The sequence below is a fragment of the Dromaius novaehollandiae genome, chromosome 2, assembly GCF_036370855.1.
Source record: "Dromaius novaehollandiae isolate bDroNov1 chromosome 2, bDroNov1.hap1, whole genome shotgun sequence".
In the NCBI taxonomy this organism is placed as follows: domain Eukaryota; kingdom Metazoa; phylum Chordata; class Aves; order Casuariiformes; family Dromaiidae; genus Dromaius; species Dromaius novaehollandiae.
The window spans coordinates 60,647,055-60,674,599 of record NC_088099.1 but is presented as its reverse complement, the minus strand read 5'-3'; the positions used below and the strand labels follow the sequence as shown (position 1 = coordinate 60,674,599).

General features: G+C 35.9%; 1 protein-coding gene across 1 annotated transcript in view; it reads right to left on the bottom strand.

Moving 5' to 3' along the window:
* CNTNAP2 (contactin associated protein 2) overlaps window positions 1–27,545 on the bottom strand; it is a 1,147,482-nt gene that overhangs the window by 512,331 nt on the left and 607,606 nt on the right. Inside the window, exon 9 of the mRNA XM_064506638.1 lies at window positions 4,449–4,598. Within this exon, the coding sequence (XP_064362708.1) occupies window positions 4,449–4,598 (150 nt within the window). The remainder of the gene's footprint in view (window positions 1–4,448; window positions 4,599–27,545) is intronic.

Below are 27,545 nucleotides of genomic sequence, written 5' to 3'. Positions count from 1 at the left end.
AAAGAATGGGGATAGAAGAAGAGTTATACAGAAGGGTAATAGGCAATTAGCACCTACCCTCCTAAATACACCAGCACATACTTACAAAATCTAACGAAATACTGGATCTTTAACACAGCTTCCCCGAACTCATATATTTGAATAAAACATCTTTGCTGTCTATCCCTTGAGAGGATCTCAGCAGTGCTGGAAGACAGCACAAGAGAGGCACAAAGGAAGCAAAAAAGAAAGGCTGTATATACAATGAAAATGATTTATTCTTTGGCAGAGAAATAAAGAATCCTCTTGTGATTTACTGCTATGTTTCAAAACTAGAAAAGTTGCTCTATGGGCACAACTCACAAGAGATTCTGACTTCCAAATCTCCTTTATTTAAACACTAATTGTTGCATCCACTGCAAAAATCCAGGTTTGGTGGTCAAGGACAAGCATTTCTATCCAAATAAAAGGACAAAAGGAGGATAAACTAGGACATATTTAGGAACAAGTTCAGAGGATGTCACTCAGGTACGATTTCTCCAAAAGGCCAGCTTTGCTCAAAATAGTACCTGAAGGCTGCTACTAGACAGGCAGGTTGAGTAACCAGGCCCAGTATACTACTCCATGTCCAACCTAGCTATTCTACTTGCTAACCACTTCAGTGTCTACACAGTGTTTGTCTTGCAATTACTTTACCCATTTGTGTGCACAGAGGGAGCATCTGCCTCACAGGGCTTGTTCCTGCCAAAATTTCCAATTCCAAGAAGACATGCACAACCATCCTGCATCTCCACATTCCCAATATTTAGATAGTTGTATTGGATTGACTCATAATCAAGTTCTAATTAAAATATCGTGAGTAAAATTAAGGACTTTTTCAGATATCATTGAGAAGCTATCTGTGTGAAAGTCAGTGTAATCTTTCTGATTTGTCTGGAATGTATTATCACTACATTTGGCATAGTAATGTTCTCCTTGCCCACTCAACCTTTAATCCATTCTGAATTTTGATAGAGTGCCCATTTTATTATAAAACTAATATTATGGGATACTGTCAGTGCAAAGTTATGACAACGAAATATGAAAAGGCTCATTTTTATGGAGAATATACACTGTCTCAAAAATTCACATTAAAATGTGGCACTTCTTTTATGGTAAAAGCTCTAGCAATTTTCACAGAAAAGGTCTGCCCTACTAGGATCTAAGGTCTATCCTACTTTGAAGCAGTACCCATTTTACTGTAATTACTTTTCTGTTTAAATTCTCCAATACATATTTGCAAAAATGTTGTACTGCAGTGCTGAAATACAACCTTTAAACCTTTTGTTCGGGAAAGAAAACACCATTGCCTATAGTATATATTTGCTACATTGCCACCAGGAGACCAAAATATAAAGAAAAATACTTATTTTGAAATGTCACCAGGAAAAGCTTGGCGCACAAAACCCATGCATATTGTGGCATCGCTTTCAAGGATAAAGTAGGAAAAGTGAAATTAGAAGAGCATATGTGTTCAGAGACTTCTGGAAATGCTGTACAGGCCTTCCTATTACAAATTCAATGGGATGGGAAGAATATGACATTAGTATCTTTAAAGCTGATCATTTAACTTCTACATTTGTAATATATATGTTTGGATTTAAATTTAAAAGTGTTTAATAGCTGTAATACCTTTAACTACTTTACTCATATCTCAATCAAAGAAATTCACTGGATTTCTTTTCACATTGGAAATTTATGATCGCCAAAGGATTGATAATTCTTCTTGCTAGCCATCCATCATTTTGCAAAACACAAATGTTCCATCCCCTGAACTCAAGAGGTAGTTATCCCTTTCCTAACCAATTGTGCATATTTGCAGAAAAATAGATTTGACACATTATTATCTGAACTTGCACTTAGTGAATCAAATGAAAACATTCCATCTTAGGACAATTATGAAGTTATGCAAAATTCTGAGGTTCCTGACTCTTCTCAACCCTACATCCTCCATCTGCAAACAATCTTTATTAACAGCCACAAGCTGGAAAGCTTATATAGGAAAATTAGGAGGAACACATACATATATGAGGAAAAGAATAAAAATATCTTTGTCTCATAAAATGCAGCTTGTGAATCAAAAGATCAGGTTTCTAACATGCATCCAAAAGAACTGCTTTATCTTTCAAGTAATTTCTAACATATATGCATAAATACAGTAAACATATATGCATGCATGTGTGTGTGTATATATATATACACATATACATATAAAAATCAAAATTCATATTAGTAGTATATTAAAATAAATGAGTTCCTTAGCTCCAAGTCAGAAATAAAGCTTCCTGAGACTCACAGCTTGGGAGAGTTAAAATGCAGAAGTACAGTGTTGCAAATCCAGACTGCTTATTTGGAAATAAAATGGGACATGAAGGTTACAACATGGCTATTCTTTTGATACATCTTTAGAAGAGCTTCTGAGTATAAAAAAAGAGTAAGGAAGAACAAAACCACACATAGCTTATGCAAAGGGACCATATGTTTTGGAGAACAGATGTGGAAATGACACCTCAGAGAATTCATGATTGACTTTCATATTCCTCTAGAACAATGTCTAAGAAGGATGGTGGAATTATAAGGTGCAAGTCAACAATTTAAACAGATTTCAGAATCTAACCAAAATGACACTGAATCAACATGTATTTTGACTGAGAAAGTATAGAAAAAAACACCTTGAAAATCTCAATGATCTATCTTCCACAAGCCAAAGAGTCAGAGGTAAAAGACATTTCAGAAGAAATCAATCTCTCTCTCTCCTGATATGTAGTAAAAGTCTGAATTTTACCAATCAAGAGTTAACAGAGTTTAACACTAGATGCACAATGTATAGCATTTCTTTTTATTTTCTTGTATGTGTGCTTAATAACTTCTTTTAATAAAAAGTCTAAGTTTGTTCGGACAAGGCGAAAGTGGTACATTTTGATGAGAAAATAATTTTCAGTCTCTCGCATGTGGCAACTGCCTATGCTAGAACTCTTCTTTAAGGCAATATGCTAAAAACCCTATTTAGAACAGCTGAATTCAGTAAGGACACTGGAAAAGATGAACATTGCTGCAATAGGGAAGTTTACCTTTTGTGACAGATAGATAGACTTTAATCTGGTAATATTTGTATTAGACTGTGTTATCATCATTACCACAAGGATACAGGTTTCCTAGAAGTGTGTGGCATCACTATCTGGAGGGTTAGATTTTTTCTTAATTAATTATATATTAGTTTTGTAACACTACTTAAACACTAATTTCCATATGTATTTTTAATGATTCCACTGATAGGAGATAATGAAACAAGAATAACCTTGAAAGGATTTTTTGGCTTTCTACTTGGGGCACTTCCAATCATAACTCACTAACATTTCTGTTACTTCAGTAATATTATGACTATTTATAGTTCTGCACTTTTATTTTATTTTGATTAGCTATGCAGCTTGTAAGCTTGAAATAATCAGTTTTCAACACTGATGAATTCTAGTCAAAAATCATCTCAGAATTTGCATTCTCTGTCTTGAAGCTTTCATGTGGGACAATTCAAAGGTATAGCTTACAACAATTCAAAGGTATAGCTTACAACTTTTTCTGATCTTAGCATTTGACCTCACTGAGAATCCTGCTTGAACAAAGACTGCAGATCATTGCTGAATCAGATGTTTTAAAAACCATGGCTGGCAGTACAAAAAAAAAATATATATATATATATATATATCTACACTTCAGTTTAAAAACCCTTAATGACTTTCCGCATAAGATAACATAGTAGTGTATCAAAAATATTTTCTGGCATGCTAAACAGGTGCTTAAAATTTAAAAAAAATCCAGGATTTTTGTTGGCCTTTTGACTTTCATAAATGCTAACACAGGAGAGCAAGAGCAATAAACATTCAAGCCATAATTTGCAATAACTCTTTTTGGTATACGGACTACCAATGGCCTGCAATACTGAACAAACTAAGGTTTTAATTCACGGAAGCTCTCAGTAACACACAATCATGACAGCTCTTAAAAAATCAGCACAAGGTTAAGACCTGTCCAGACAAAAATATTTTTTGTCTTTATGGTTCCAAACTTGAAAAGATAAGCCTATCTCTCTTTGCACTGCCATTCAGTGAAATCACCAATATCGGAAGGGTTCCTTTTTAGAAAATGATCTCTGAATTGTCCAAATAAGATTTGGGAAATCATTCCAAGTTAGACTGCTCTTGTACAATATTTCTGATTTTTTTTTCAAGGATGATGAGGTGGGAAAACATTTTTTAAAGTAAAATTAAGTTTAGTGTTTTACTTTTTTGACAAGAGGCAGCTAGCCATTTTAGAAGCTCCAAGTATTAAGATCCATGTGCACCAAATGAATTACATCCTGAGCTCCATTTCATCTATTGCACAGATTAAAAGAGAAGAGCATTGTGAACAGGTATTTGTTCTGATATTTTTACCTCCAAAGAAATATTTCTCTCCTGTCTTAACTTGCAGAGGACTGTTTGTTCGAACGGCTGAAGCTTCATCTCCATCAATGGTGAGGACTGCAAAATTTTCCTTAGCGAGGAATCGGACTTCATGCCACTGCCCATCATTGAGACCAGAGCCTATGAAAAACAGAAAACATTGAAACATTTTATTTAATCTAATATTTATTATCTTTAAGTGTTTATTGCATCTCTCCCAAGCTCATTAGGTAAGGTCTAATGAAGCCTAATGAACATGCAGAAATGAGAATTTCAGTGTGATAACAAGACATTATTATTAAAGTAATTATTACATAAAAGTTAACATTATCATAAATCATTATCATAAATACAAGCCTTGGAACTACCAAACTGGTCAATGGTCAGGCATAATTATTTCTGAATATACATCTTATCACTCACCTTACCCATCAAAAGGCCATATTCTTCATTTAACTAATAAGGAATATCTCTTAATTGTTTCTACAACCAAGTTCAAAAGGAAAATATACTGATTCATCTATTTAATTATAATGAGTAACAAGCTCACAGGGCATGTTATGCTTGTGATTGCTGCTTCTGTCAAAAGGTGATGCTTCCAAGACAAGGGAAAGGAAAAAAAAGAAGGGGGAAAAGTGTACGTGGAAGCTTAATTCACAGCTAATCCTGCCATTGGGATATTCGGCTAGTCATGGCAGATGAAGACATTATCACAGAGCCACTGCGAAACCAGCAAATGTCTGCCAAAAACCTGAAGCTTAGGGGAGCATCATCCTCCCTATACTGGCAGCAATGAAGTATCTGGATCTGTTCATTCATTCAGACTTTTTAAAAAAAAGAACTTGCATTCTTCTCATCTGCAGCAGTTGGCAGGAAGCCAGGTTGCCTAGCCTGTCGGGTTGGCATTTAAGAACAGCAAAAGTGTACTGATTTGTTCTTAATTTATGATCATTATTGTGCAGGTAGGTTACTTTGGTTCAGCAAATAAGTAGCAAACTCTCTAGTAAAACCTAATTCCACATTATAGCACCTCTTACAAGTAACATTTTTCTCCATTTACATTTCGGTGCTAAGTCACATTAGTAAAACAAGATCTGCCAAAATAAAGTGCAATACAGTACAATAATCAGTTTCTAAAATTAAATGGGATGCCTAACAACATCAGAAGTAAAATGGAAGATGAAATTCCAAAACATTCAAAGGAACATTATCTTCTATGAACAATGAATAATATTCATGGCAAACAGTAACACCAGACACAGCTAGAAATTTAATGAATATTCTTTTCCCACTGTTTCCATGTGTTTGGCTAGGAAACAAGATCAAATCCTGATAAAACACATATATGTTTTATCTTGGAATATCCTTTTCTGTAAATAAGAGTGTATCAGTAAGAAATGTTTCTGCCAAAATGTGTTCAATCTAATAAAAGAAAGATATTTTAAAAATCAGGAAAACTTTCCTTCTGTTTGTGAGCTCATTTTTCACTTTCACTAAATTTAACAAACAAACAAGAAGCAGAAAAACACATCATTTTAATCCAGACAAGATTAGTTTCTATAGCTAATATAACTTATAAAGGAAAAGGAGGAAGATGAACCTTTTTAAATAGCATTCCAAACCAAAATTGTTGTAGTAAGTGTTACTACAACTAAAGTTCATCAGAACATAGTTAAAAAAATAATTTTCAAGCTTGAGATGACCTATCATTAAAAAAATCTATTTCAGTTCAGTATCAAGGCATTCATTACTGCCATGAACTGAATAACAATAATTAGAGACTTCTGGACAAAATTAAAACTCTACTATTAAAACAAAAGGCATGAAAACAGCAGCATAGGCTGTTCATCTGTGAGTCCACAGAGAAGAATGTCTGTATCATTTTCTGGAAAGGGGGAACATTCAGTAAAGAAACAATAGAATATTGGGCAAGAAAAGCATTAGCCTATCTTGTGCCACCATCTGTATTATAATAGAATATAAGCCTTTTTACCTTGGCAAACTGCAACTAGACAAATTACGTATGTCATGCCTCTAGTGGGTTCTTCTAAATATGTCTGCCTCCTACAAGCATCTGAAATCTCACTGGTTTCCTCCTGATTTTGGATTAAGTAGGCAGTACTATCTGATGAATTCCCATGGCAAATTTCTCTCCTTTAAAACTTTCACAGTAGAAACTTCTAAGGCCACTGCTGTTTGGTCTTTGATACATTTTTTAATTGAAATCATTACCTAGCAGACAAAACCTTCTGGCCAAAATCTTCCCTATGTTCAATTTTTTGTCTTTTAAACATATTTAGACAAAAACATGCATAGACAACTGATGACGCTAATTGTAACTGAGAGCATCTTTTTCTCTGCCACAGTTTTTATCTGCTTTTTATTTGCATGAGTTCTAGGGACAGTAGGGTCAACACTCCTTTTTTGAGGAGGTAATGCTCTGATTCCAGCAACTTACATTGCTATTGTGATACACAGTATATCCTCCCATAGTGGATAAGTTTGTAGAGCTGCATGGCGTGTTTAACATAGTATTTTATTACATGCCTCATGAATATTGAGAAATGACTTCTGCTTGGACTTTACCAAGTTTAACCAAGATCATTCTGTAAACCCAACCTGAATATACAGAATATAGTTCTTTTTTCAGTTGGAAACTTTACAGTGCAGAACCTCCCAAATCCACAAAGATGTTTTCTCCTTACAGTTGAATCTCTTTTACTTGAGATGATATGTATATTTATTTGCCTTCTTTTTTTCTGACTGTAAATTTCTGGCATCCAACTTGAGGAAAGAGAGTATATTGCTACCACCACAAATTCCTTGCTGACTTTCAGAAAAGCTGGTTTCATATGGAAATTAAATATGTTAATGAAATGCATTCTCCCTAGCTAGAATTTCCTTTTACATTGCATTATTTTAAAAGTGGAATTCTTGAGGTAGGCAATTTGACTGAACAAGAAGAAACATGTTTTTCTTATTACAGAAACAGACGAAGGACTGGATTAATGAATATCAAGGAAGTACAAGAGCTTACTACAGAATGGGAACTTAGAAAGATAATGTCTGACAGAGTTACACCTCGAATAATGGGGAACTTAGAAAGATAACATCCGATAGAGTTACTCCTCGAACAAAACTACAGTCACAAAAATCTCAAATTCTTCTACAACTGATCTTGGGAGATCAAATCTGACTGTAGAAGGTACTGACCCATGAAGTGGCTACTAATGAGTGCTAGACTATACAGTCTGCTATATATACAGACAAAACTCTTCCGAATTCAACAGTATAGCTAGCATCTGTTACATCAGAACAGAATCTTGTCTTAAATTTCATATATAACTGATACCCAGGATTCTGTTAAGCACTTTAATGTTTAAAAATTAAATGGGGAAAATTTGTATCATTAGTACACTATGAAGCACTGAAACAATGTAAAACCATGTTGCTGCACACAGCTCTTAAATTCTCATTGTTGTAGTAGATCTTTTACATTGCAATTTCTTATAAATTCTTATTAGGAGATGAAAGCCACAATACTCAGGACAAGGAGAGTCCTGACAAGAAGAGGGAGCAGACACATAATGAAGCCTCAGAGGTGCTGGAAACGAGGAGGCTTTTGTAGGTATGCAGTAAGGATAATGCGAATTTCCTGCAAGCCAGACGTCCAGCAAAAGCTGCTGTGCCGAGGGCAAGACCTACCCTGTACAAGGCATAAAGTACAGGGAGAGATTTGTTCGCAGCTGCTTTCACTTTAACCAACATCATCATATCTAAGAATTCTCTGTTTACAGAGTTACCTTGTTCTAGTTTACACTTCATTAAAATATATCTTTGTGATTCAAATCCCGTTTGTTGTTTTTGATGAGCTCCCTTTAAGGAAAAGCAGCAACTAGTTCTGCTTTAAAGGTCTGTCTCATTCATGCCCAAACCTTACACATGTGGATTTGAGGCATTTCATTGTATTTAGCATAGAACTAGAATGAGTGCGGAATAGAGTAGCTGTTTGTATTATCTTCATAGAAATGAGAACAGGATATAAGGTACTGTGTAAAAATGGGCTAACAGCATAGGCAAACACATGGAAAAAGATGGCTGAACAACTACGAGCGTGTGCATTCCTGGAAGAGACATAGAATATCATGCCTTAACAGATAGAAAATTTTAGAAAAGTAAGAAAGGGTACAAACCGAAAAAGAGGATGAACCACCTCTTTGACTTAGGTGGACTCTTATTTACTGCTGCTGAGGATTCTCTGAGGAAATAAAATCCTGTCACACAGGCAGAGTTGAATGGTTTGGCTGCTTTGCTGTGGAAGATGTGAGCCCAAAACACGAAGGCCTTTCTCCTGCTCAAGCCTAAGCATAGGGGATGACTAGAATGGAGAAGCTTCTAAATTGCAGGAGTTTCATATAGCGCTACAGAAAAAGCAGTTGAGTAAGGTGACTAATGGTCCCAGCACCATCCACCAGCATGTTTTATCTCCCCTCTAATCAAGTACAACTTTCCACCAATATTTCTGACTAGAAGAGAATGAGCCAATAATACATAGAAGCATTCACCTGTTTTCAAACGTACAGAAAAAAAAAAAAGACATCACCAGGATGTAATTTCAAAGCCTGTACTTTTCTGTGCTTTGCTAATCGTATTTTTAAATCAAAAAACAAAAAACAAAGTTCTTGCTACGGTAACATTATAAAAGGCATAGGGAATAAACCATCTAACTAATCTGAAGAATTCTATTTTAGCATTGATGGTTGAGAAAAATCCTATTCATTTTTAATTTTATTCATTTTTCAGCTATCCAAAGGATCAGTAAGCTAAAATAGTGGCAAATCCTGCAGTCTTTGAAGGGATTTTAATGATAGCAAACCCTGTTCACCAACAAAACCGAAAAAGTTATGACAAATTTTGTCTTCGGATTTAAGCTTGGGATTCCTTTTTAAGGTCAGTGGTTGCAATCATGCCAAAATTTTACCCATGGGTGATATTTTATTTACAATGAGGTTTTCCCGATAAATGAATGCCAGAAGCAAAAGGTGAACATTTACATTTAAATAAATCTCTACTCTTTGTATACACAGGATATATAAAAAACCTCAAGAGTAGGTCGTTTTCCTATTTCTATATTTGATACTGTTGTGCAGTACACTGAAAATGCAGCAAATGCATACAACTATAATGTTGGAGACTCTTTATGGCATTCAAAGGTATTCTCGTAATAGGCTTGACAACCAGTGATTTCAATGAAATGGACCATAAACTTGGCAAATAATGGTCAAACTTGTAATGATTTTTTGTTCTGTCTTTTACTGGAAACCAATAAAAGCAGATGAAAGATTATTTGCACTTGAGTAACACAAAAAGATGTTTTGCACATTCTAAGCTTAGACACTTGCATAGACACTTGCTTAGGTTTCTTGCAATCTCATGCCACTGCTGAAACAATTTTAGTTTTTCAAGCACAGGCTCTTTTCCCCCTTCTTCTCACATTTTTTATTTTTAAGCTAATTTTTCTTTGTGTTATTGTGTCTTAGATTTGAAACTAGGTAAACCTGCAAACTGGAATCTCAATGTTTGCTTCAGCTTGCAGAAAGATGATGTTATTAATGAACAAACACGTCTTTTTACACTGTCCTCTTCCTCTATTCAAGTCAATGTCAAGTCAGAAAACGTTGGCTCTAACAATGCAGCCTGGTGCCCTGGAATTGCACAGGATTCTGCCCATGCTGGAAGGTAATCGTTTCAAAAACTGGCTGCAGGATTAGTCTTTACTTACAAATAGGCTACGGCCTCACATCAATTATTTAGCATACCAGCCCCTGACTTCCTCAAAACTCCTTCTAGATCAGCATCTGGCTTTATCTGTTTTTTTTAATGGACAATACTGTAATTATTATATAGCTGTGAGCCATATCCAGATCACTTATCATGACCTTGTAGGTTTGAAAAGTTATCTGTGTTTTTGAGGATACATAGAACATAATGAAAAATCCACTTTCTCTCTTTATTTAAAACTATAAATATGCTAATAGAAACTCTAATCTATTCTTAGCTTTCAAATAATTCCAATTATCATTACTGAACCTGGTAATTTAACTATACTTTATCTTACATATTATTTTCATATGAGAAACCTCCAGACCAGATTTTTTCAGAAAGGAGTTTATATTTCCTTTTTCTTCTTTTTCCTTCTAAGATCTATATAGAGATATAGGTAGATATAAATCTCAAAGACAGCATTATACTCGTAAAGCTTGAACTTCATTTTACAGTTTTTACAGTCACCTGCCAGATACGACTCTGCACTGAACTGTTCTTATTTCTATATGCTCAGCATCTTAATATTCTGATTTAACTCAGTTAACCAGAGCTTTGCTGCTCATCATATCAAACTTAAAGGTATCTGTTTTATGACTATTCTTCTGTCACATTTATCCATATTAAAGATAGTTCTCTATCTTTATGAGGCGGTCTTTCTGAATTTGCAGCCGTTCTGTGTCACTACAAATATTTATTATAGCTATTGCATATTACTATATATTTATTATTTAGACTCCTAAATTCTGAAAAGTATGCAGCAGATAGCCTGTTTTATTTTGTCCTGTCTCTGGACTAATCAAATTCAGATACATATCACAGCAGGATAAAGATATTGCCTATTCATTGCATGTTCACACCAGGTAAGTAATATGTAAAAAATAAAATAACTAGTTATGCCAGGCTGAGGAGGAAAGTGAATCTGTGTCTTCTCATTTCATAGCCCTGAACTATTCAGGGGAAAGAAGCATAGACTAATTATTTATTTTCCTAGATTTTCTCACAGGTGCTTGATTTCTACACTTTCACTTTGGATTAAACAGATTATTTAATTAAAAATAAAACAGAACATTGGGGAGGAATGTTATGCTGGTAAGCAAAAGCAGACATAAAAAGCAGGAAAAAAAAAGAACGTGACTAAAGGTGAACAATGGCAAAAATCAAAAAAAACTTGGTTTCCGTGTTCATATCACTGAGACTAGCTTCTTAATGATGGCTTCAAATCAACAAAAATATTTAAGAACGTGCTTAAGTAGGAGATTATTCAAGGGTTTAAAAGATGTGCACACATTTAAGTGCTCTGTGAAATTGGGGCTAAAATATGTCTCAGGCATTCAAAGAGGGCTTTCGATACATTTTTTCTAGCAATCAACTTTAACGAATGACTGAGAGCTTGAAGCATGTGATGGGGGAAGAGGTGATGGAGCTTCAACACCTTGCTTGTGTATTTTAAAATACCTTTTTCTGTTCACTTAGAAATACTTGTAAATCTGCACCTGTAACATTTTCATTATGCTTCTGTTTAGGAGATACACAGAGCTCTGGGCACAAGATACTGTTAAGAGAATTTTTTTGGTCACTGTTAGACTTTCCACTGTTAGACTGTTAGACAGTCCTTTCCATGTCTTCACCATATTGCAAAAAATACCCTTTATATCATTTCATCTTCATTGTACATATGCCTCACATGATAAACAGTAGAAATATCCCACTTTTCTTCTAAACTCACATACTACTTTTTATCAGGATTCAACTGTATATCTGCCTCCGTCATAAGTGCTTAGTGGAAGGAAAAATATGAACTGTAGAAAAACCAATGCCATCACTTCCCAAAACATAAACATGATAATATCTAGCAAATACTAATAACTGTACCAGTTACTCTTTCTCCACAATCTATTTCTCATTAAACTCAAAAAACTTTTGTTCATTTAATCTTTAAACTCACAATACTCTAAATATAATTCATGACTGCCAAAAATAAACAGGAACTTCTACACATGAAGAGTGATTTTCTTTAAAGAAACGCCCACGCGGTGGTTGAGTTCTTGTTAGTGACTTAACCTTGCTTTAGACCAACTCTGCAGCCATAAACGAAAGCAGTTAGCTCCACACTGCAGAACTGCATAGGGGAACAGGCTTTCTCACGGACCAAGCACCTACAGAGGTGGAGGCAGAGGGTTATCTGCAGAGGTAAACTGCATTGAGTATTTTGTTTGTTGCTGAAGTATGCTTATAAAGCAAACCTTCCAAATGTCTCACCTAGTGGACCTTGTTTTGTATTAGGATCAGTCTCAGAGCCTAAGAACTGTATTTCTTTCGGATAAAAGTAAATCCAAACTAACATGATCAAATCTCTAGTGGGCAAATAATATTGTAGAGACATTCAGGCCTCAGCATGACCTGTTTTACACTGTGGATCCACTCCTATTGTGTTGCACCGCCTGCTAATGCAGACATTACCAGAGACTAAAATGCTGAAGGCATTGGCTGAGGACATTAGGGTCTCAATTTGAAAATAAATCTGTTTTCTTCTGCCAAAAGCCTTAAGGAAAAAAGTGATAAAATCATCTGCCCTGCCATAGGATGGTTCCACTCAGTGGGGTATTGGACTTACTTCCAGGGAGAAATTCAATTTGTATCTCCCTCCTCCAAGAAAAGTATATTTGCCCCAGCTTTTGCATGAATTTGCTGGCACAGATCAATTTTTCATTCATGTAATCTCAAGCCCTTTATATGGAATATGTTTTCAAAAGTCAGAAAGCCAACAGAAGAAAGCAAAAAATCCACCCAAAACGAGAAAATAAAGTTGTTAGAGAAACCAGAGTAATGTATTAATATAGTGATTGCTTCAAATGATCCATTTTATTAACTATTTTTTTATATATATTATGTTTTCTTTGTTAAGGAAGGCTGGCACAATAACAGGTATATATAAAACAAAGGATATGCTTTGTCATAGGGAACCACAATAAAAATGTTCAGACCTTAGGTAGTTGTTTTCTAAGAAAAGCATAAAAACAAAATTAAAATGCTGGCATTTCAGGACTGCTTTGCGTTTTCCTGAATATTGCCTTTACAGACTGCTTGTGGACAACACAAGCTCTGCCTCAAAGTCAGGAAGAAAAGCTGCAGAAAGCATGTCCTCTGACTAACCATGAACTTTAAAAAGCCTTTTAGGATTTTTTTTAAGGATATTTCATGCATTTATTTAGGAGGAAATAACTAATGAAAGCAGCCTTTCAGGAAAAAAAGAAGCCCTAGGAAGCAAAAAAACTTGAAAATCTCTCTAGGCCTCCTGTCCCCCTGTCAGTTGGGACATGGCAGCACTTCCCCTCCTCTGAACATTTTGCCAGGTCATCAAAGAGGGCTGTGTGGCTTAAACAACAAAAGCTTTGGCCTTCAAAAATTTCTTTGACAACGAATGCATCAAACAATCTATTCTTCAAATATACATTGCCTTATTTCGCTGCTCCTTACCACTACCGCATTACGTTGACAAACCTGTATTTCAGTAAAGTTTCCCCAGGCTCTTAGAAAATGAGGAATGACTCTAGTCTAAAACTGATTAGAGAGGAGAAGCAGTTCTGCCAAATATAACCTAACAGCAGTGGATCATTCAGTGCGCGCTGAACGCACACACACTACACCTGTAACTGCTAGTTAATAACAGGATCTGAAATTGTGAAATTATCAATATTAGTTTTATTTTAGACTATCTGCCTCAACAATCAAAAATATTTATGAAGAATCTAATTATGTCTTTGTCCTTAAGCTATAGAAGAATTTCTCCTTTAAATTTTATCACAGTTGAAATAAAGGTTGGAAAAGTCCTAGTACAGATGATTATCTAACTCACCATCCAGCTGTTGGTACAGGTCTTTCCTTGTGCCATTACTTTCTTTTTCCCTTTTAGTAATTTCTGCAGGTGAGTGCTAAGCAATATAGGGTTAAACAATTAGTACAAAGGCATGGCATGAACAGCACCACTGTCTTAATCTGACCATTTTCTCCTGCTACCGTGCTGCATCTTCACTTGTAGTGGTAGAAGAGCTGCAGAACGCCACAGCGATGCACCCAGGGCAAGTGACTCACTTTTCCAAACTAGGTGTCCATCAGACCCCACACACCTGGACAACTCGGGGAGCTACAACCTCAACTGCTAAAAGGAGTTCATTGGAGAGGTAATTGCAACAGTAACCTAAGTAATATACCTCTACTTAAGTGCTTAACCTATGGGCATCTGTACCAGCTGTGTATTTAGGTCAACATATGGAAGAATCCTAAATTTTCAGGAAGCTCGATTAGACGAGCTGCAAAATCTTGCAAACTCACCATTCTGTGATAATCAAAATCACAGTAATGCTGAGGCAGTAGCTTTTCCACAGTTACAACTGCTACCAGATCCCATTATAAAATAATGCCCGTCCAACACAAAATTTACATGGAAATACTGTATCCACTCATAATTACCAAATCTCTTCTCACAGCAAGAGAATCAACCTTCATTAAATTAGTATCTCAAAGCTTGAAGGCAATTTAACTGAATTGCCCATTCACTTGTTTCACACCTTTGACCTTTGTTCAATGTTTGTCTCCCTCTATGTATGGGTAGAAAAACCAGATAACTGCTCTAAAATCTTATTCACAGTAAAATCTCCTTGAAAACTCATTTAATGGAAAAATGCATAATCGGAGTAAAAACATTTGAAAACAAGAAAGGCATGGCTAGGGACATCATAAATATTGCATCCTCCATCTGGTACACAAAATTGCCTTGTTCTCACCTACAAAGTGCCCATTTCATCACTTTGTAATCACCATAACTCTGACTTAAGGTACCCTTTAATCCCTAGTTTCAAAAGATCACCTTAACAAAGCAACATACTAACATCAGCTCCAATGTTGCAAAAAAGTATACGTGCAAACTATTTTGAAGATTTCCTATGTATATCATTAATGCATAGATACTTACAGCAGTGCCAACAACATTTTCTGCTCTGGCTTTAAACACAAACTTACAAATAAGTATTTTGCAGAAATACAAACCCTTGAAAGATAATTTGAGAAAACATTTAGCAATACTACATATCGAACATTATGGGTTTAGGAGTGTGACGGGACCCTGAGTTAGGACAGCAGATGTGAGCATACCAATACCCACATACCAAAAATACCCAGAGAAGCGAATCTCTCCATGCCAGTGTTGAATCCATGTTGCTGTGTGCTCTTTGTAGCCTAATTAGAAGAGGGGATCTTTGTTAAACACAGAGACCGAGATCTTCTGCTAAGAAATACAGCATTTGAAAACAAATCCCTGCCCACTCTACCCTTGTGGAGTGAGCCTGTTCCCTCAGTCCCCCCTGGGCCCCCTCCGCATACCACAACAGTCCTCTCCGCACCCCTAGGGAAAGCCTTTCGCTTTTCCTCACCTCGGAGCCCGCCTCACTGGCCCTCGCGCCTCCGGGGGCTCAGCAGGCACCTGCGGTGCAGGCTGCCCTGGCGGCCCCTCGGTGAGTGCCCCCACAGCGGGGTGCCGCAGGCCAGGCCTGCAAGCTGCAGGCCTTCCCCTGCCCTACCCGCGGGCCCAGCAAGAGGAAGGCAAAAGGGCACAAGGAGCTATTTTAAATGAATTGTCTCCAAGCTCCTTTAAGAGATTGGTCCAGTAGAGGTTTAAAATGCCTAGGTAGCAATGGTTTAATGCAAAATGCATCCTAAAATAAGTCCCTCGCTTTGAGGAAAAAAAAAATCTCTGTGGCCAATGAAAATCTAAGAAATTTGACTCCTGATATCAAAGTAGTTATTTTCTCAGGAGAAGAAAAACTCTGCGAAACATACTTTACCAGATCAAACATTTAGGCCAATAAATTCATCCCTAATGGTTAGAATTAAATGGGGGAGGGGAGGATCAATATTTCTAGTTTCATTAGTATTTCTCGAAAAGCCGAGAGAATTTTTATAACTTTTTTAAAATTTTAGTAAAACAGAATATTTCATTAAATCCCAAACCCTCCCATTTCTGACATTTTGGCTTAAGAAAAATAATGAAAAATGTTAACAAAAATGGTTTTGTTGAAATCTTCCTGTTTTACCTTTTTTCCTCTTTTTCCCTTCATTATTTAAAAACGGGTATTTTGCTAGACAGGCTGAAATTGCTGCTGATTCTTTCAGTGTGTACAATTGAACGTACCCCAGTCAGTAGATCCAGAAAAATATTTACTTTTCAAGCCTCAGAGGGTTTTAAAATATTATAAGAAAAAAATCCATCACACCTGGCTGAGGGACAAATTCTCCATTCCTTTTGCTATTTTGAAGAGAATAATGCTAACAGCACGAACAATATTCATAATGTGCAGGCATTAGATACATAATGCATCCTCACTCTGTAAAGAGTTTTAACTACATATATTTCAAGCTTTTGGTCGCTGATTTATTTATAGTCCAATAATCAGAAATAAACCAAAGGAAAACGCTGCAGAATGAAAATGCAAAGAAGTTAAATTTAATTCTAAGCTGTTCCAACTATAGTAGGGCTCTGTCCTAGACACAGTCACCAACACACCAAAGGACAACACAACTTTTTTTACAGCTTTTAAGGTCAGTAAGTTCCTAGCCTGTATGACTATGTAATAGCCCACAAATTTGGGAAATCTCTGAGAAACAAAATACTAAACCAGTCATTCATTGCCTTATAAGCAAAATGGACTTTGACGCAAAGCATCATCTTTGCCATAAATGAACTGGAAAAAATGGAAATTAAAATGAAACACTATTAAAAATGCAAATAAAAGCTTTCTGTTTCTTTACTTCACAAAAGTCAAACATGAATATGCACAATTCCCTTTTATTACGTACACAGGATAGGGTAACAAGCAAACTGAAGACATGACTCAAAGTACTGCCATTTAATACTACACGTAACCTGGTACTCAAGAAGGACTGAAATCAGATATTACTAGTTTTAAAATGAAATCCAAATTGTCTCTCTTCCTATATCCTCCCTATAACACTTTACAAATATATATTAATAAATGTTACTGTTAGCAGTGAGCAGAAGGATCAGTATACTTAATAGATCAGTCCTTATATTGTTGTCAGTCCATCCCTTTGTCTCTCAGAGAAGAGAAAGCTGGTACAAATCAGCTTTTCCTTTATCAATTTGAATCACTAATAAATTGTATGCGTGTAGAATTTTTTTTTAATTTTATGAAAGACACTTGAACTGAATACTCAAACTGAAGTGTGAAAAGTTTTTATAGATGTGAAGTGTATTTTGTGCTCTATTTGCTTCTGCTATTTTGTTAGGGGGAATAATTATAGTTTCTAATAGTCCAAGTTCTATTACATTAGAATGCAGCAATAATACACACTTGGAAACTGTTTTTAAGCTGTCTACCAGCTACGCAGTTGTAAGAGCCACTGGAATATTGTTTTTTGCTTTACAAATAGCTTTGTATTTTATGTAATTTATTCTTTGTTCTATTAGATGAGAAAAGAAATAAATTATTCCACCTTAGAAAATAAAATAAAGGAAGATGATGAAAGCTTTGTTTAATACTGCAAAGACTAGCAAATTCACAGCTTAGTCTAAAAGGTTATCAGTAGGAATCATCTGATAGTTAAGAGTAAACTGCCATTTAATACAAGAAGCATTTATCAACAGTTGACAGATCTTTTCCAAAACTTTTCATGTGCACTCAAATTTTAATAGACTTCAATGTTTTATAGATCACAGGTTAGAAATTTCCCACAACTGAAACCTGAGAGGTTAAAATCTTGAAGATCTTTATCAAAAAACTTCTTTGCCTTTTTGCAGCTTTTATTAAAAATTATTAATGCAAATACAGATTTTTTAGGGTCAGAAAATTTCATCTCACTCTTCACTCTGAAATTTCTTTTTGATAGGAATTTGAACTGCACTGCTATCATCATTTTTCATAGGAGATTTTCTGTTGCATTTTATGCATTAGGTGGTCTGTCAAATGCATAATTACTAATTATAAGATCCACAGTCAATAAATCATGAAAACATATTATCTTTGCATCATATTTTACTGGTGGTAACAACATTCTGTTGAATAGCAGAGGCTGTCACTAGCATTTTATGAAGATAAATCCTTGAACTACGCAACTCATAAGATGAATTGTAATAAATCATTCCGTTCTCTGTCACTAAAGGCCTTGTGACATTGTCAGTTAAACACAGCTGAGCACAACTTCGTTTTCATTGCAGCAGGAATACATGCTGCTACTGACAGCTCTACCCACACCGGTGGCCCAGAGATCTGTGAAGGACCTTTGGGACCAAATCCTATTAGAAAGTCTACTCTCATTCAGAGCATCAGTAAATTCACTTAGCTATCTGTGATCTGCTGACAAACCACACCTCTCACTGGAAAAACAACAGAAAGTGCAAACACCTAGTTTTTTTTTTAAGCCTGAGCCCTTACATAAAAGATACACAGCTTACAGAAAAGTTCCTACAGCTATTAGCTTCGCTGTCATTGTTGAAATGCCAGCATGGCGAGAAATGCCTATTTGTTGAAATGACGTAACTGTTGACAAATAGCATACTATGAAACTCTCACTTGGTCTTCTAGTGACACATGTGGGGGGGAAAAAAAACAAAAATTATGATCTAAAATGAGGTTACTTTTTAATACAGCTACCACATGCTACAAAAATTATTAAGCAAAAAAACAAGTAATCCAAATATGAAATTAATTCTGACTTACTGTGTCTTTAAATATTCTCTAAAATATCCCTTTAAGATAGACAAGGATATACATATTTTTTTTCTTCCGAACTGTTGAAAATCCAAACATGATTTTGTTGCTTAAGTTGATGTTTATGAAAGGTATGCTACATACCAACATACCTATTTATTTTTATGCAAATTTATCAGTCTCTTCCACTTTTTTGTCATGGAAATAATTCAACTTGGACAATGAAATATGTTACAGAACAACTGCAGCTTTGTAATTGTCCTAAAAATGCACAGTAAATAAATAAATCCAAAGTAAATAAACATTTTTACCATAGTAAATCTGTTCTTTCATTGCATGACTTGTCATTGCATCACAGAGACCATCTGGAAATGGGTTTTTAAGCAAAACTTAGCTGAAAATTTGGTAGTTTAACTAATGTGAGTTTACTGTTAGTTTGATTAAAAACATAATAAAGTAGCATCCAAGATGCCAAAGCATGTTAAATGCAAATCAGATTTCATTACAGGCTGTACATTGTTCTTTACTGGCAGGAATACTTAGAGCAGAAATCAAAAACTTCAAGTGAGATTTTTATTGCAAGTATTCTTCTATACATTGCATTGTATGTTCTTCAATGTAGAACAATTTATCCAGCTGTTTGTAATATAAGTCTCCATGCCACTTTGTTTAGAATTGGGTTAAACAGTACAGAAAATAAAGCCAGCTTGATAAACCTTCTTCTTCTATATTTGCTAGCTTCTATTTAAACTTCTGTGGCTTGTCAAACTGGCAATTAAATGCTGATTTATTACAGAAGGCTAGTAATTATTGTTACTCATTTGCAAAGGGCTGATGATTTTCCTAGCACTACAGAAAAACAGGGAAGCGCACAAAGTCCTCAGCACTCACTTTCATTCTCTTAAGGCATGGCAATAGGAAAGCCATTTCAGCTTCACATAGTAACATTAGGCTTAGAATCTCGACCCAGCTCAGTCTTCGTGTAGCTTAGGTCTTTGTAATATTACATTTTTGTTCGTACTGCTGCTGTGCTGTAGGAATCTCCACAGTTCATTCAAATAAAGAACAGTTCTAAGCCAAATGGGGGACCAACTTTCTTAGGGTTTCCATAGAAATGTCATGCTTTGGAGGAAGTTACTCCTGCTGCATTAATGAGGTTGGTTATGATAAAGCCATTCAAGTCTAACATTGAGAAAGCACAATGAAGTTTACATTTTGATGGAAAATCTGCAAGTTGACTTAAAAGATATAAAAAGTAAATAGAAGAATTAAATCTGGTTAACAGTTTGAATTCTGATGCTTTTTTTTTTTGCGATTGCAGCCATATGGATGATCACATTCACTGTTGGCCCTGCTGATAGCAATTAAACATCCTGAGCCATTACACTCTCAAGTCAAAATAATCTGCAATTCCTTGTTGTGAATATTGGAGACAGTCTCCTGACAGGCAAACTGCAGGTCTGAATTCAAGTTCAGACCCTTCCTCCCTTGTGAGTTTTCAAACATAAAATGAGAGGGTGCTAGCGAGTAAAACACAAAAGCCCATGTTAACAGCATGAGTGATCATTTGTTTTACAATGTGGCAGATCTGGAGGGCCCCTGTCATACCAATGTTTAACAGGGCTAATATCAGATAGCAATGTTGGTAGAACATTGCAACTTATTTCTCAGATCTGGCATGGTTTTGCACTTATACATCTGGTGTCTAAAGGGGAATATTCTAGCACAGAACAGGTATCTTGGAAGCATCTAAAAAAATGAGAGGGAACAGGCCAATTAGTTATAGTGTGTTACAGTCTTTTTCTGAACATTTTGAACAGTTGTGAACACAATGCAAATACTAGATAACTGTGCAGGAGAAATACGTAGATAAACACATTGTATACATATATTACAAGAAAAGCTAGGGGAATATGAAATACATAAAATATAGAACTGTTCTTTATGCCTAAAGTTTGGTAGGAAGCACATTAACATCTTCCAAAATGATCATATAAATAAGTTCTAGAAATAGAAAGCAAAAGATAGAGGGAAGTCAGTCTAGAAATGTTTCATCAGAGGTCAAATGATAGGCTTAGAGGTACTAATACTGGGTCAAAACAAACACACCTTAACTAGCAAAAACCCCTTTTGTCCACCATAAATGCAGCACTCTTACACATGAATATATAAAAGTAAGTGGGAGTAAGAAGAGGTGGCTGTGAGAAACTAGTTTGCATAGTGTATTCTTAATGCAAGACCTACTGAGGTAAGTAAGAGATTTCCACTGATAAGAGCCTAGGCAAATGTTCAAGATACAAAGCATATATAGTTTAAATAATTTACTCTGAACCTATTTCTAAGTGGAGGTTTAGTCACCTTCTAAGTACACTGCCCATTATAAGGTTAACTGTCATCAGAAACATGTCCATAGTCTGCGCTTGCCTCTGGCCAAAACCAGTCCTCCAACAGAACAGGGGACCATCTGTCCTTATCTGTAAACAAAATGTGATATACACTTACAGCAGTGCTCCTTAAGAACTTTTCAGCTGGCTTATGCCCCTGAGCTAGCACTTGTGCCCTTGGTATTTGTTTTTTTTAAGGCTTTTCCTATCATGAATCTAGAGGAATTGTACAAGGGGATTCACTGGACAATGGGGCAAATTTCATGCAGACACTTTGGGTTAACGTATGAGACACTTAAAGGGTGCAAACATATGGAACACATGGAACATACAACACATTAAAATAAATAAATAATATTAACAATTTCAAATGATTATTTAGAAGCATACATCTGATCCAATTAAACTTTAACATTTCTGGCAGTAAGGCCTAGATCAAAAATGCTGTTGAGGTCAGAACAGCCACATGTTCTGCATGATGAGCAATTTCTCATATTACCTTCTCAAATCGCATGACTCTTAGGAAAAGGGCATAGGATAGCACTTTTGCTACATTTTGTCTGCTGTCTTCTCTGCTGTTCAGACAGCAGGCCAAGAGGCTGTACGGCCTGCTCCCTGCCTAAATTGCTCTCCCCAGGTACCTAGAGATGTCACTTGGTCGACAGTGGCAGCAGAAGCAAGAGGTGATTAGGGATGGGGAGACCAGGAGAAAGGGAGAAACAGGCCACGGAAGGTCTACAAAGGTGGGGAGCAGAAGAGCAGGAGGAAACTAGTAGGCATGCATAATATGCATTAATCCTTTGCAAAGTTTGGGATGTATCCTTTCCCTCCCCTCTCTTCCATATGCACATATTATGCTCTGTAGCTGTAGCTCACATGGTAATTTATTTAAATATGAGCTTTGAGATTTTCTGCAGGAAAAAAATGCAGAGTCTTTATCACAGACAATCTTAAAATAAGAATTTGCTGCTTGTAAGGAAATGTGAGTTCAAAATTTACACTAGAACATAAGGACAGAAGCAGTGGTTTGTTTATGATAAATGTATTAATAAAAAGCAAAAACAAGCACTAGTTATATCTACAGCTCCTTTCCTCCCTCCCTCATGTGGTTACAAAATAAAGACTAGGCTTAACAACTCTAGCAATCAAAATCTATCAACCCTCCCCTTTCCTTTTGCTCATATAATAGCATTTAAAATTTTCTTCGTTAAAGCACTTTTTTTTTTCCCCAGGAACCGAACTGTGCAATGCAAGGATACACAGATAGATATCTATTTATAGAGGTGCCTCGGTTGTAGCACAGAATACAATGCTGCCCTTATTCCACACATAGTACCTTATGTAGGATACAGAGAATTCTCAATTTAGCATGTTTAATGTCGCAATTACCCGCAGCATCAGCTTCTTTACACAGGTGTGCCTGCTTCTCAATAAGCTGCTTTTGTAGCTAGTGTCTGTGGAAAGGTATATGTCTAGTTTAAGGAAGATCCAACTAAATGATTTTCGTATGTGTTGGAAAAGACCTTCTTTGATCCTGTGTTCATTTCACAATCAAGTCAAAGGGAATTCTGCCTGCCACAAAATCTGACTTAAAGCCATTTAAGCAGCAAAGCATTTATAGAAACCAAGGAGAGTCACGTTGCTTCAACAGACACTATCTGGCTCTGCATATGCTAGCTTCTGTGATCTCTATCGAGTTATGACAGAAATGATCACACTTTTAAGTTACTGACAGTGTGCATTTTCTCCTCTGCTCTGATCAAGGAAATGGGATTCCTCAAGAATTTATACTGCTACAATCTTTACATTTTCAGAGTCTCCTCCCTCCTTTACCAAAAGTTACTTTACAGCACAGAGCATAAATATAAATTAGCTCCAGGGAGAGTTAGGGTGTTTTATTCTGCTTAGGACTAGTCTGGAGAAGTTTAAATGTTAAGTGAAGATCACAGTCTTCCTTATTCCAAGTAACTAACAATTTACAAATATGACCTGGCTGCTGTAAAGACTTACCTATTTCCAGCATTATTGGGTTGTTGGTCTGATCAGTGAGTGAAATTCTCTCTATTTATGTTGTGGAGGAGCCACAGTCACCACAGAAGTCCCTCTCTTCATTTTGCTGCAACTGAATATATTAGCCTTACAGCATGTTACAAAACTATCTAATCTACCATTTCAGTAGTAACTCTTGGTAAACACTACAGAATTCATTCATTCAATTAAATGGACAATGAAAAAAAAGAGATAATGAAGAGAAGAAGTGCTTGTGTGTACAAGAGCTATCATTAAAGCAAAATGAATGGAAAGGCGTAGCTCTTACACAAAATCATAGTCATCTGTTTCTGCCCTCTCATCACCTTCACTCCTTTTACAGTTCTGCCTGGGCATCAATTAAGATCAATATTTTATCTCTTTCTTCTACTAAAACATTTGACTCATTTGAAAAATTCAGTTGGACTTTGGTATTTATGTGAAAACATAGTCCTACATCAAGAACAATGAAATCTCAAACCAGCCTCCAATCACATCAGGACATCAGGAGACAAAAAAATAACAGTTCCAGCAATGTCACAGATATATATGTGTGTGTGTATATATATATATATAATATGAATATACACACACACACACACACATAAAATATATATATAAAAAAGGAATGATGCAACCTTCTCCTTGGTTCCTTTAAAACACAATGTGAAATATCCCCTACAACTCCTCCACTCTCACAGCCAACTGATAAAATTAATTCCCCAACCATACCAGTATCTTTGATCATACTGGCGCACAAATGCAGATGTTTGAACATCAGGTGTCATATAAATGAAGATGGTCTTAATTAAACAAAAGTAGAATTGTGGATCTCAAATGTACACAAAACTCAATGAAACAAAGTAATCCTTATGAAAAATACCGTTCCGTTTCAAAGACACCATTTCAAACAGAAAATTAAGAAACAAGAAGAATGAGAGCTTCTTTTTTAAAATTCCTTTTGAAAAGTATAGGAAGTATTTTCTCCTTGTACATCCAATACACAAAGCCTATCCTTTATTTACCTTTGCTTTTCAATATTAAAGTAGTACCCACCTACCACAGGCAATTTTTTTTTCACCTTTTTGCTGCACCTACATATAGCAAAAGATTTCTATTGCCACTTGGTGCTTGGATTTATACTGCTATTTGGTGTCTCAAAGAATTTATAATAAGAATAGACAAGACAAAATAAGGAAGAACAAAATGGCTACCCCTGTGTTATAAAGAATGATTATGGCATAAGATTAAAGAATTTCTCACAGTTGCACAAAAAGCTAGGAAACAAAATAAAGTCAAGTTAATGCCTTTATTACAAGACAGTCTACCTTCCTAATTCCTTTCTTTTCCTTCCTTGATGCTCAAAAGCCTAGTAGAAGAAATGTATTTTAAAAATGTATATGAAATTTTTTAAAATTTGTTAAGCAAACTAAATATTATAATGTTACTTTTAACTTCTGATCCATCTTTCTAAATTATAAGTAGAAATCAACAATTTGAGGGATTCTTCTGTCATTTTGCAATTTTCCTCCTATACAGAACAGAGATTATTGGTTAGCAGGCAGAAGAAAGGTGATAGCTTCATGTGGCTGTCTTTGTTCATATTTATCACAAAACCCCATTCATATGTATAGCGATCAAAGAGTTATTGACATTTCACAGCAATAGAAGGTTTTAAAGCCCTGAATCACCTCCTTGTAACCCTGGTGGAAATTTGTTTCTCCAGGCAACTGAAAAAGAACAAATACAGTACACAGTAATGAAGTTTAGGACACGTTGTTCTGATCAGAGCTCCTCTAGTAATACCAGTGATTCAACAAAATCCGAGCACTGCAAATTCACAGAGGTACACTTGCAGCACAGCCCAATTACGCGCTTGGTATCTTCAGCCTCCACAAACTATGAGCTGGCATCCTGGCAGCTCCCATTCCTGCACAGTCCTCTTTCAGGGCGCTCAGCAATTCGCAGGCTTTATTGTGTCTTTGAGACTCTGGCCCATACTTTTTGCTACCTATGTATAGTGATTGTGCCTGCTTCTATACGCTAAACAGGAGCGTACTATTCACTTCATGGCTTGCTACCTCTTCTGGGTAGCCACAGAGTGGGGCCTTCAAATTATAAAGGTTTGTAGTTGAGGACATGCACGAACTTTATAATACCTGCAACAGGAAACTCAAAGAAAACAGTTTTCTTTTGCTGCTTTCTTCAAGCAGCAGCCATGCATAGGGCCTGGTATGGTTAAGCTGGTATGGTTTTAGCAAATGTATAGAACACATAACAAAAAAAGTCACTGTGTCTGCAAAAAAACAGAGATACTCAAAATGTAATGCAAAAGTAGAGTAAGTTTGTTCTTTCCTTCTTTCTTTTTCACTCTGCTATGTTCAATAATCCGATACCTTACAGTTTTGGCACTAGGTTTTGTATGCTTAGACAAGCTGAATTGGTGTCAGCAGTTTTTAAAGTTAGATATTTCAGTATATCAGTAGCACAGAGTAATTTGAAAGAAAAAAGAAACCAAACAGTACCCAAATTAGGGAGTTTTTTATGTTCTCTGCTAGAACAAATGACGTAATATTTCTGCCTGGTTTGGATATCCCATTACCTGCTGATCACAACGGGATTGGGAATATGACTGTTAATGACCACTAGAGTTAAATAAAAAAACGGAAATTCACGTGAAATAATTTTGTTGCAATGTTCCTACTCCTTCCCAACTGTCACTTAACAACAACTGAGCAATGCAGGAACATTAGTGTGACTATTAGAATAGAAGAAAGGTTTCCAGAACAACAAAGATGAAACAACAGCAAAACATAAAAAAGAAATATATATGTAGCTTTTTACCAGGAAGATTGCCTTTGCAATTGATACCAGTGACATTGAGGGAATAACATGTTCCTACACAGAATCTGAAACACCCGCAACTTGCAGTTGTATCCTTTTAAAAACATATAAATAAATAAACAATGTTAGCTCTAGCTAACACATTGCCAAAGCTTTGCCATTTGCCAACATTACGGCAGCTAGAACCAGTATGCAAACCAGGCTAAAGTATTTAACTACAGAAGACCTCGGAGATTTAATTGAAGCGAAGAACCTTAACAAAGGAGCTCAACCACAGCTCAGGAATCTTTGAAATAAATCACTATTTATATATATATTATGAATCAGCAAATAAAAAAAAAGAATGCCACTGGAAAAAGAAGCAGCTGACTGTAGACAGGCAATATGGATCATGGGTAACCCTGTGGATTAGGAACCCTGGTTAAGGCACTTAGAAGAGAAAAAAAAAAACCCTTCCTTGCCTAACTCAGAACAGGAACTGAAGCACTGGCCTCCCACAGCTGACATGACTGCCTTAATTCTAGGTTTTAGGGAGCCATGTATTTCTTCAGACATCTAATGAGAATATCATTGTTTTTTACAGACTCTATAGCCCAATTTTTAAGTTACTTTCTGGAATATGGAGACCAAAGAATGGTTCTTCTCTCTGGGATATTTCACACATGGACTTGATTTTGAGTCTGTTGCATGCCAAAAAAGTGTATTTTCATAGAATCATGGAACTGCAGGTTGTTATTAGGACTTTGGCTATTTTGTGTGAACTGGAGGTGTCTCACTCTCACTCTGATCAGAATTATTTATCCAAGATCACCCAGAAAGCTATGAAGTGAAAGTCCAGTATCTGAAGAGCATTCTTCTTCTCTGCTTAGTATGCAATTCAAAGTTTTACGTCACTGTGTATGAAAACACTATATTACACATACCGTCTTCATCATCTCGGAAAGAAATTTCTTATGAAAGGCTTTCAAAGCACTTTACAAACATTGAGGAATTTATTCTCAGTTCAGTGAAGGTCTTACTTTTGCCCTTCTTAAAGCATACATTTGTTACTTTGATACAATTGAGCTTGCTTTTGGAGGTCAGGCATGGTGTCTGAAAAGCTTTTGACTTAGTCCAGTTGATGATCAGCTTACACAGTTAGATGAACAAGAACAGTTCAAAAGCATCTTTTCAGCTAAGATATTTATCCATCTTTACCACTCAGGTTAGAACACAGCTGGGAAACTGAGGAACAAGGAAAAATAGTAGCTTGCTAAAATAATACCAGAAATCTGCAGGATTTA